General features: G+C 39.7%; 1 protein-coding gene across 1 annotated transcript; it reads left to right on the top strand.

Moving 5' to 3' along the window:
* The first annotated feature begins 1297 nt into the window (after positions 1–1297).
* On the top strand, positions 1298–8612 carry eif3i (eukaryotic translation initiation factor 3, subunit I). Its single transcript, XM_078267872.1, has 11 exons — positions 1298–1415; positions 2204–2296; positions 2404–2491; positions 2633–2698; positions 2913–3062; positions 5125–5252; positions 5567–5677; positions 5884–5973; positions 7679–7752; positions 7899–7991; positions 8100–8612. The coding sequence occupies exons 1-11, from the start codon at positions 1413–1415 to the stop codon at positions 8179–8181; spliced, it is 978 nt and encodes a 325-aa protein (XP_078123998.1). The 5' UTR covers positions 1298–1412; the 3' UTR covers positions 8182–8612.
* Positions 8613–12429: the final 3817 nt, after the last annotated feature.

The following is a 12429-nucleotide window of genomic DNA, read 5'->3' as shown; positions in this document are numbered from 1 at the left end:
AACAAGAGAATGTTCAAGGACCTCTATGCAACGCTTGTCTCTTGGTTTTATTCTGTGGCAGTCTCAACTGACAAGCGCTTAGCTGAGAATGTATATCATTATCTCCACTGTCCTGCATGGATGTATTGTAAAAATCAGACAACATATCTCACAGCAGAACTTTATTTTGCTTAGGTTTGAACCTTGTTAATTGCCTTTCAATTGTTTGACAGTGAACTTAATATTGTGCATCTCCCTGATGCATTTACAAGGTGCAGTGACTGAGACAAGTGGGAATAAGGAGAGAAAATGTTATTGGACTTCCGAGTTGGAGTTTGACCCTCAAAACATATCCATTTCTCTTCAAACGTTCTTATGTACTACTTGATATGTAGCATTGCTTTCAAGGTGTCAACTTCTAGAATAGTCATTTTCAACTTGAATAGAAATGGCAAATCTAATTTCTTCCATTGTCCCACAGGACAGATTCATTGTACCTCTGGTCATGTGGTGGATGTGGAGGTTCATTAACCATGATTAAGGAACCAAAGATGTTTCCTTTTTTTTTGTTTTTTGCAGTACTTTCTTTCTGGCCCTTGTAGAATTTGTTTCTTGTTAAATAAAATATGTAACAGTGTTCATTTGAGTTGTTGGTTGATTGACTTTGTAGACTTATTTAGAAAGGACTAAAGGTATAAAAGCATGTTTGAATATGAGCAAGATACCGTTCATTTTACTTTGGTTTGTAGCCTGTCAGCGATTCTCACATTTCTGCACATTAGACCAAAAAACCCATTTGTAGACTGTCCTAAGAAATGCAGTCGGATTTTTATCTTGTTAGAAAATACACATGGCACAGAATTGAATCGTTTGTAGATATTTGTGTCAGTATACATGTGTACAAGTGACAAGAAAATGTCGGAAAAAGCTTCAAAAACGTTGGTAAACAAAAGAACAAAAAAAAGAAGAAAAAAACACCGGGAAAAGCGACAAAAGCTTCTTACGGTTAAACATTTTTTGACCCTGAAAAACAAAAGTTGCTTAAAACTGAAGAGATTCGGTGTCAGGGTGACGTGTATAAATCAAATACAATCAAATCAAAGAGTGTAGAAAAACATGTAAGGTGTAATATTCAACTTCTTTGGTGGTGCCCATTTATTTTGAGATAAAAATGTTTTACATGCTATACTATGACTTTTTCGAAATACTATGCCATGACCTTTTTAGACATAATATACTGTTACTTTTTTTGCTAGAGTGGAGTATAACCGTTAGAGGGCGCAGTAAGCCATCTTGCCGTTTTGTACAGGAAATACGTCACCTTCCTCTTCCGCCGCGGCTCCGGCGCCTGAAACACGAGTGTTCATCTTTTCTCTTTTTACGAGAGGCGCATTGGATATACTGGACCGATTGGCGACACTTATCTGACAAAAATGGTTAGTATATTTCTTAGTTACCGTTTACTATGAGTTACGTCTTGCCCAGAATAATACACATTTTCTCGCTGAGACTGTAAGCTCCGGTTAAGCTAGCATATCTACTATGTGGCTAACGTTAGCTTTCAAATTAGCCAATGGCACTGTTAGCTGCGTACTGTGTGTGATGCAAGATGATTCACCGGCCCCCTACAGCTGGTTGAACTGGACTGATGTACGGTATACGTGCAGTTTAGTGTCCCAAATTCCCCATACAATGTCCTTAATTAATTATGAACCTACTAAACCACCTGTGTTAGCGTAACATGTCTCAAATAACTCCCTCATCATTTGGGACACTCAATTTTTGGAAAATAATTCGGGACACTAAACTGCACGTAAGCCATGATGTACATTATGTTGGCTCACGTGCAGTTTAGTGTCACAAATTATCTTCCAAAAACTGAGTGTCCCAAATGATGAGGGTCTTATTTGAGACAGGTTAGGGTTAGGGTAGCACAGGTGGTTTAGCAGGTTCATAATTAAGCGCACAAGGACATTGTATGGGGAATTTGAGACACTAAACTGCACGTATACCCATTATGTTAAGATAAATACGTGAACCTAACATGTATAGCAGGTTTATCATCAAAGACCACAGTTCCCAATATGTTTCCCTATTAAACAACGTCATAACACTTCATGGGACGACCTGCTCAATTAAGATTGGTTCCCTCCAAGTTGACATCTTATGGGCTTTTCTAAATCGGGAACACTGCCTATATGCTGATTAGCTCTCCTCTCCACAGAAACCCATCCTGCTCCAGGGCCATGAGAGGTCCATCACTCAAATCAAGTACAACAGAGAAGGAGACCTGCTTTTCTCTGTAGCTAAAGACACGGTAAGATGGTAGTAATTAAGATATGCTCTGTGGTTATCATATTATTCCACCTGCAAGTTTGCGGTTATATTTATTGGGTGTATCCATTGTAATGTCTCCCACTGTAGGTAGCCAACGTTTGGTACTCTGTCAATGGCGAGAGGCTTGGCACCTACAATGGACACACAGGAGCTGTGTGGTGTGTCGACTGTGATTGTATCCTTTTTCGAGAAATACACTTATTTATGTTTTATCTCAACAAAGGTAATGTTCAATCTTGTATTCATGTGAGAGCCTGTCTGTAGCTGTGCTAGCTGTTATTATACATGTGGGGCTCCTTAACATGTTCTCTCTCAGGGGACACTAAAAACGTATTGACGGGATCAGCAGACAACAGCTGTCGGCTGTGGGACTGTGAGACCGGTATGTAAAACCCAACTGCAGCCCAAGAGTGAAGTGTGTGTGTGTGTGTGTGTGTGTGTGTGTGTGTGTGTGTGTTTTATGTGTTTCCCAATGTTCCCTGTTGGTTGGTAATTGGCTGTTTCTATGCAACGTCGGTGTCAATTTTCCAGTAAAAGCAGTAGTTTGGGAATGTGGATCCTCCATCCACTAACCCCTGTGTCTCTCTGCCACACAGGTAAACAGCTGGCCCTGCTCAACACCAGCTCTGCTGTGAGAACGTGTGGCTTTGACTTCAGCGGCAACATCATCATGTTCTCCACAGACAAGCAGATGGGTTACCAGTGCTTCCTGAACTACTTTGACCTGAGGGATCCACAGCAGATTGGTACACACCACATCATGCACACTATGGTTGTAACGGTACAATAGTCTGGCTCAACGGATGTACATTGCTAGGATAAAGCATGGCGCGCCGGTTGTCCCTCCCCTCTCGCTATCGGGCCTTAGCACCGCCCAGGACGGGATCACTGGTTTAGAAAAATACAAACAAGCCAGAGCGTCCCCCCCACCGGGACCATCACCGCAGCGTTTGTTCATTCACAAATTCATCAAAGTCAGTGTGCCCAACGCTATTTTCCGATAAACTGTAGCTGTGAGTGCGGTTTTCTGGTTCCAGTTGTTCAGCCTCAGAGGGGAGAGAGCGGCTGACTGTTCACCTGAGATCAGTAGAGCAGACGGCTCTACAGAGCCGTGTATAATTACGACTTTATGACATTTCATAAAGCGGCTGATGGAGCGGCGGTGCGTGTGCACGTGCGATGCTGGTGTTGCACGGTGTTTATCATACGGCGCCCGAGTGCATTTGACCGGCATAAAATCGGCATATGTCAGACTGACCTGCTGGAAAATCGGCCAATTCCAGTCACCAGCCGGTCAATCGGTGCATCCCTAGAATTTATCTTTTAGTTAAAAACTGCAATATTCCTCTGCGGGAAACATGATTTAGCTCTATATCAGTATTTAACAACGTGATGAGGTCATAAGTCACTCATCACTCATTTACAATTAGGACATAATATGAAACGGAACACTGAGCCATCTGGTGATCTGTTTCAGGAAGGAGGTTTAACAAACTCTGAGTGTAACCCTGATGTCTGAGTTGTTTTATCCTGAGAAAAAAACTGAGTTTTCGGTTCCAGAACAGCTGATATGAGTTGGTTCACGCAGCGTGCACCACCACCACCACCACAATAATAAAAAGGCAGCATGAATGGAGCTATGATACTACGATTCACCATGGTAACAACCACAAACAAACGGGTCGGCGGAAATACTCATGTGCACAAACGAGTTTGAACATATATTTCGTTAAAAAAGCAAGACAGCGGTTGCTGCTGCAACAGAGGGAGAATTGGTGTGGGAGAAAATTGCTGCTTGAGTCAATGCGTAAGCATTGACAGTGTATTAATTTCATATTTAATCACAACTGATGATCACTAACTGATAATATTACTGGTGAAAACTGGAATTGTGTTACATCTATAATTTCATTTGGGTGCAATCCTGCGGGCGAAAAAGTAAGCTATACTAATCCTATTCTGAGGCTGCAGCACCATGATCATTAACAGAACTATAATTTATAATTTATTTCTTTTTAATGGCTCTCACTGGTTTGTGTCCAGGGAACAACTACAAAAAACGTTTAAAAAACGTTTCAGAGCGAGTCACACTTTTCTGACGGCTACAGTGGCTTTACTATTACAGTATGATCCGCATCACCAATAAAGAAAACTGCCTTTTGCAAAACACGTAATGTGACACACAGAATCTGCTGGGATGTTAAAGCCTGTCCACGATGGTGGATGTTAGTGATATGAGGACGATAAGGTATCTACATATCTGATGGACTGTGAAAAAATGTGGAAATGAAAATACATTTAGTCGGGACTCAATATCATCTCCCGACGTAAACTCTCTGTGAAGTAATACAGCTTTTTCATCATCAAAAGGACATGACATGTTTGAGAAAAAAACGTTTGATAATCTGCCTAACAAGTTTTATTTATTAAGTTTTTATTCATGCAGATAACAAACTGCATTAAAATGCGCCCGATACAGACTGAATGAATGAGGAAATGAGAGAGAAGAAAACCTGCTCCCGACCAGGTTAGGTTTACAGACTCAGTTACCATAGTAACTGACTCTGAGGTTAAGTTACCTCTCTTTCTGAAACAGAAAACCCAGAGTTTCTCTCATGTCAGGGTTAACAAACTCAGAGTTTTCACTAAACCTGCTTCCTGAAAAGGACCCCTGTTGGCCTTCACACAACACTAAGCCAAAATGGATTTACCTGTTGACAGTTGCACTGTGGTAGAATATATTGCTCAGCATGAATATGGCTCCTCTCAGGGGTGTAATGAGTGACTCTCTCCCCTCTGTCTCTGCAGAGGACAACCAGCCCTACCTGTCCATACCTTGCAGTGACAACAAGATTACCAGTGCTGTGTGGGGACCACTGGGAGAGTTTGTCATTGCTGGCCATGAGAACGGAGAGTTCAACCAGTTCAGCGCCAAGGTTGGTCTCGCACACACTGTCTGAGAACATATGGGAATGTAATAAACTGTGTCCACGTTGCACTGGCTGCAGGGTTTAATACTAGTACACAAAGCTGATATTGGTTATGGAGCCCAAAACTATAAATAAACAAGAATGGGAAATACCTACTTAGTTTGCCAGCAGATATTTCTAAATGTATTGCAGCGATTAAGAACGTGAAGCATAAAAAACGTGAGATTTCAGACAAAGCTTGGCTTAAAGAGAACGTGGTGTTTTTTTTAAAATTCCAAATCTTTAAAGTTGAATGTTGTGACTGTGTTGTCTATGGGCAGTCTGGAGAGATCCTGAAGAAGGCAAAGGAGCACACCAAGCAGATCAACGACATCCAGACATCAGTGGATCTCACTATGTTCATCAGTGCCTCCAAGGACAACACCGCCAAGGTAAGCCCCCGGTCTGCTCTCCTGGCTCGTAGACACAGCCACAACCAGATAGCTTGTGAACATTTTGCTCATTTTGTTTTCATACAACACCAGCAATTACTTAATGTATATACATAATTCATGTATTTCTAGTCAGATTTTAATCTCGATTTGCCTGCTGTCTGATACTTTATTGATCGCTGGGTGTCTTCTGTGTTTCCTCTCAGCTGTTTGACTGCGCTACTATGGATCACATCAAGACTTTCAAGACCGAGAGACCTGTCAACTCTGCGGCCATCTCCCCCATTATGGATCATGTAAGGGAACACTTACATTGCACAGCTATCCTATGGCCATGTACACATTTGTTTGCCACCTGGGCTACATCCACACTACTTTGGTTTCAGTTTTGTAACAGCGTTTGAAACAAAAATCTTCTCTGTCCACACTAGGCTCCGTAGCAGAACTAATCTCTGTTCATAGTAACGCATCTTACAGCGCTTATCACATGACCATTCGCTAGGGCTTTGACTCCGAACTTCGTTATTCGAATATAATTCGAATATTTAAAAAAAAATTATGATATTCGAACGAATATTAGGCAGCCCTTAATATTTGAATTTCGAACCTGTTATGGGCATTATTTATTGTAAATGTGTTTGCTTGTAAACCTTGTTTTCAGTTCAGATTCCGAGGCTTTTTCACGCATTTCAAAATGTAACAACACGTCGCGGCGACGCACGCCGCTCGGCCGCGGCTTGGTTGCGCATTTCCCCCGACTCATTTCCTGGTTCTCCTTCTCCATAAACAACGTGAAATCAAGGAGAGGGTTAACTTTTCCCGCTCCAGATTTCCCACCGCGGTCAGAAAACGCAGGAGGAGACGATTTGTTTCTCTCACTATGTCTCTAGAGTCGCTACTCGCTCTGAAGCTACCGGTAATCACCGTCACTCTCTCACTCTAACACACACTCCACACACACACACTCCACACACACACACTACACACACACACACACACACACACACACACACCGGCTCGATGCACACACCAGCGCACAAGTATGAACATCAGACCACTTACGTAGGGTACGGTGAAAGCTCCGAAATTCCTGTCGAAAAGATACCGTTTGTTTAGTCCAGGGTCTGACTTTTCATTAAAAAAAAAAAAGGTTGCGGCAATGTGTTTTTCTTCTGAAAACATAATTGCCTGCCTATTGACATTGACTGATACACTGCCCTCTGGTGGACAGAACATATACAACTTATACCAATATAGGTCTTACTGAAGACATTTAATGGTCAAAATATTAATAATAAATATTCGAATATTAATAAACAAACGTTCTTCGAATATGATTTTGAGGCAAAAGTCAAAGCCCTACCATTCGCACACACTGGGCATGCATCTGCCGGTCTAAACTGGAAGCAGATTGTCTAACGTTACTTTGTGTTTTACTTTGTTTGGGCAGGTATGAATACAGTAGTTGTACTCGAATGTGCCAAACAATTGAGCTCTGGAGCGGCTCAGACACATCTGACCAGTAAAGCGGCGTGGACGTTCTTGCGTGGTTCGTACGCTGGGATTTTCATGTGTGAAACAAAACCGAACCAATGGGGACCTCGCTCCCAGTTTACAAACTCATCAACCGATTTGGACCAGAGCAGCGAACTGAAAAACTAACTATGGATGTATACGTTGAAAATCCAGACAATAGTTTGGAGAAAGAACAGTAGCGGTGAAAACACCCGGGATTTATTTGCTTGGACCGGCGAAGAGATAAAACTAACCATTAAGGCTTACTGACGTGCGCTGTCGTCTCCGTCTCGCCTACAAAACGAGCCCGGAGTTTTCAAACCAAAATCGGGTCAGCAGTGTTTCCAGATGTCTCCGTTTAAGAGGCTCGGAAACGCCGCAGTAGTGTGGATGCGAGGCATAAGAGTAGAGAAAGATACTCATTTTTACGAAAACGCAGTAGTGTTGCAAACTGTATCTCATCATTAACTGTTGACACTTGAATAGGTGGTGATGGGAGGTGGACAGGAGGCCATGGAGGTCACCACTACCTCCACCAGGATCGGCAAGTTTGAGGCCAGGTGAGATAAAGTGGGCCTGAGAGTCACTACAGAGGTTGGGAAAGAACCTCCTCCCCACATTAAGTTCAACCTGATGGTAAAAGCCATTTTCATGCTAGGGACAGTGCCGATTGAGGCGTTAACCTGCTTTTCTTCTTCACCCGCAGGTTCTTCCATGCTGCCTATGAAGAGGAGTTTGGCAGGGTCAAAGGTCATTTCGGCCCCATCAACTGTGTGGCATTCCACCCTGATGGCAAGAGGTAAAAGAAGAAGACCAACACTGACCTAAAATGTAAAGTCGGCTGGTCAGAAGTTCTTTGTGTGCATCACTTCTAACATTTTCTGTGTACTATGGTTATTGTTTACAGTTACAGCAGTGGAGGAGAAGACGGATACACGAGGATTCATCACTTCGACCCACAGTACTTTGACTTTGAACTGGAGGCGTAAACAGTCGGGCTCCTTTACCACAGCTTCAGCTAACACCGCAGTCCAGAGGAAGGAATAACCGACTGAAGTGCATTTACGGTCTACTAAGCACATCGACTTATTCCCTTCATCTGAGCTGATCTGTGAATCAGTGTACTTCTCACAGATGACTTCAAATAAAAGTAATGAGGTCAGAAGAGGTGACTCAGTGACCAGAGGGTTTCTGCTGTTTTTTAAGTCATTTTTCTAACATCACTTGGAAACTGTCTTGATGGGATCAGAAGCAATTTTTTCTTCCCTGGACCTGCAGAGCTATTGTGACTGGACTTGAAAACCCACACTCTGATTCCCAAGTCTATTTAATCTGATTCTACAATTAAGTGGAATTTGATTTATATATTTTCTGTTGTAAACCATTCCACCACAAGTCACCATAAAATTACTGAATTCAATTTGTGTCTGTGTGAACTATGCAACTCTGTTATTCAACAACTTGTAATTCATTAGCCAGAACCCTATATATATAATGTGTAATGCAATGTAAATTAAAAGTATTGCAAAAAATATATGAATGGAAGATGTAGGGACTGCCACAGGGCCTGTTCATGATTAAAAATAAGTTGCTGAACAGAGATCAGGCTCCATCTGGCCACAGGGAGCAATATGTACATGCTAAGTAATGAAAGGTCATAGTGTAATACATTGAAACAGTCAAAAAGTTCATAGTATTGTATGTAAAAAAAAAAAGTCATAGTAAGACAAGCCATAGTATGTCAAAAAAGTCATAATATAGAATGTCAAAGAAAAGTCACACTGTCAAAAAAGTGATAAAAAAAGCCATAGTATAGTATGTCTATTAAAATCGATATACCACATATAGTACTAGTATAGTATACCACAGTATAGTACTGTATGTCGAATTGATAAAAACGGTATATCGAAATAAAGCCATAGTATAGTACATCGAAAAAAAATCATAAAAAAGCCATAGTATAGTATGTCGAAAAAGTGATAAAAAAGCCATAGTATAGTATGTTGAAAAAAGTGATAATATAGTACTTCAAAAAGTGATTAAAAAAAAAAGCCATAGTATAGTATGTCTAATAAAATTGATGAAAAGCCAAAGTATAGTACTGTATGTAAAAAAAGTGATTAAAAAAGCCAAAAAATGATAAAAAAGCCATAGTATAGTATGTTGAAAAAAGTGATAAAGCCAGAGTATATTATGACTAATAAAATTGATAAAAAGCCACGGTATAGTACTGTATGTCAAAAAATTGATAAAAAAGCCATAGTATAGTATGTTGAAAATAGTGATAACAAAGTCAGAGTATATTATGTTGAAAAAAGTGATTAAAAAGCTATAGTATAGTATGTCGAAAGAGGTGATAAAGAAGCCATAGTATAGTATGACTAATAAAATTGATAAAAAGCCACAGTATAGTCCTATATGTCAACAAATTTATAAAAACACCATAGTATGGTATATCGAAAAAAGCCATAGTATAGTACATCGAAAAAAATCATAAAAAGTCATAGTATAGTATGTCGAAAAAAGTGATAAAAAAGTCATAGTATAGTATGTCGAAAAAAGTGATAAAAAAAGTCATAGTATAGTATGTCGAAAAAAGTGATAAAAAAGTCATAGTATAGTATGTCGAAAAAAGTGATAAAAAAGTCATAGTATAGTATGTCGAAAAAAGTGATAAAAAAGTCATAGTATAGTATGTCGAAAAAAGTGATAAAAAAGTCATAGTATAGTATGTCGAAAAAAGTGATAAAAAAGTCATAGTATAGTATGTCGAAAAAAGTGATAAAAAAGTCATAGTATAGTATGTCGAAAAAAGTCATAAAAAGTCATAGTATAGTATGTCGAAAAAAGTGATAAAAACGCCATATTATAGTATTTCAAAGAAAGTGATAAAAACGCTATAGTATAGTAAGTCGAAAAAAGCCATAGTATAGTATGTCGAAAAAAGTGATAAAAACGTCATAGTATAGTATGTCGAAAAAAGTGATAAAAACGTCATAGTATAGTATGTCGAAAAAAGTGATAAAAACGTCATAGTATAGTAAGTCGAAAAAAGTCATAGTATAGTATGTCGAAAAAAGTGATAAAAAAGCCATAGTGTTGTATGTTAAGAAAAGAGATCAAAAAAAGTCGCAGTATATTATGTCTAAAAAGGTCAACTGTGTGGCATTCCACCCTGATGGCAAGGGGTAAAAGAAGACGAACACTGACCTAAATGTGAAGTCGGCTGGTCAAAAGTCCTTTGTGTGTATCACTTCTAACATTCTGCCTGAAACTATCTTACCTGTATTAGTGCCTGTCATCAAAGACAAAGCTGGCAAAATAAACGGCATGGACAATTATAGACCTATAGCCCTGGCTAGCATTCTCCGAGTGCTGGAGAGAATACTTCTCAACAGGTTGGAACAGTATCTTCTTACCACTGACAACCAATTTGGTTTTAAACGTCAACACGGTACAGACGTGTACATTTGCCTTAAAGGAAGTTTTAGATCATTATAATAGCCAGAATTCCACAACTTTTGTGTTTCATAGATGCCTCTAAGGCATTTGATCGTGTAAACCATGAACATTTATTTCCTAAATTGCAACATAGAGGCGTCCCAAAAGTAATTGTAAGAATTCTAGTCTTCTGGTATTCTCATCAGTCTGTGTATCAGAACCATTTTTTGTTGGTAACGGAGTTCGTCAGGGTATTTTGTCACCTTTCCTTTTTAATGTGCATATGGATGATTTGTCACAACAATTAAATGCAATACAGGATGTATGATAGGCAATACTCATTAACCATGCAGATGATTTGGTAATCATTTGCCCATATAGTGCTGGGTTACAACAACTTTTGAAGGTTTGTTCTCAGTACGGTGCGGATTTCGATATCAAATATAATGCAAATAAGAGCAATATGAGTTGGCAGTAAAGAAGACAGCAAATTTGTATTTCCTGTGTGAGATTAAATATCTTGTCCATATTAATGATTTATCAAATAAGGACAACAGTGTCGCAAGTTGTATGCTCAGGCTAATGTTCTGCTAACGTTAAGGTAGCTTTATTCAAAGCATTCTGTACACCACTATACAGTATACTGCCCACTTAGAGAATGCAGAGACTGAATGTAGCGTATAATGATACAACCAAGATGGTGTAGTGCAAGTCAAATGTTTGTTAGTGTTGGTGTAGGCACAAATAAGGTTATTATATAAGGTTATTAAAGAAACATTATTTATCGATACATGTGCTTTAGCCCACATTGACTTTAGCTCTGTCAGGTATGCATCTAGACTGTGGCGACATTGGTGCTCCTGTTTGTATGTATATTACAGGTGAAGGTTGTTGACCTTTTTATTTCTATGAATTGTACTGTATATGTATTGCTATAAGTTTGTAAATATTGCCATTTTTGTCCTGAATAGTTATATTTTCTGTGTACTATGGTTGTTTACAGTTACAGCAGCGGAGGAGAAGACACACACGGATTCATCACTTTGGCCCACAGTACTTTGACTTTGAACTGGAGGCGTAAACAGTCGGGCTCCTTTACCACAGCTTCAGCTAACACCGCAGTCCAGAGGAAGGAATAACCGACTGAAGTGCTTCTCACAGATTACTTCAAATAAGTAATGAGGTCAGAAGATGTGACTGTCTTAGTGACCAGACTAAAACTACTAAAAAACTGCTGTTTTTTTAAAGTAATTTTTCTAACATCACTTGGAAAGCAATCTTTTCTACCCTGGACCTGCAGAGCTGTTGTGACTGGACTTGACTGGCTTTCCAGTTACACATTCGGACGGGTCACAGATTTCAGTGTAACACTAGAAAAGCCTGCGTTTGAGTATCTAGCCAGGTAAAAGGTAGCAGATTTCTTTATATACGCCTAGTTGTATATTGTATAGAAGTTAGGATTACTCTTATTTTTGTCCCCCTTTACGTGTGTAAAGCGTCCTTGGGTTTCATGAAAGGTGCTATATAAAACTAAGTTATAATTGTGTTGGTTGCTACAACCAACGCTTGCTAATGCTTTGGCTCGTGATAGTGATAGCCGGCTTAGCTCAGGATACATCCAAAGTAGGCGGAGTTACCGTGGTATGCATTACTTGAAATGCAACGATGCATCAGCAACGTATTATTGTAAATGAATGATTTTTGTCTTTAGCAAAACATTCATCGCAACTGTATGACCTGCTAACAGTGGGTAGTACAGCATCAGCCGGCGCACTAGAAAAGGTTTTTACGACAGC

Source organism: Sander vitreus, chromosome 14 (genome assembly GCF_031162955.1).
Source record: "Sander vitreus isolate 19-12246 chromosome 14, sanVit1, whole genome shotgun sequence".
NCBI lineage: Eukaryota > Metazoa > Chordata > Actinopteri > Perciformes > Percidae > Sander > Sander vitreus.
The sequence above is the reverse complement of the archived record's forward strand: the minus strand, read 5'-3'. Positions and strand labels throughout refer to the sequence as shown.

What these genes read in the sequence shown, in the direction of transcription:
- eif3i (XM_078267872.1), top strand. An exon ending in CCAAGGACAACACCGCCAAG is followed by an intron (nt 5,678 to 5,883) that starts GTAAGCCCCCGG and finishes GTTTCCTCTCAG; the next exon opens with CTGTTTGACTGCGCTACTAT. An exon ending in ATCGGCAAGTTTGAGGCCAG is followed by an intron (nt 7,753 to 7,898) that starts GTGAGATAAAGT and finishes CTTCACCCGCAG; the next exon opens with GTTCTTCCATGCTGCCTATG.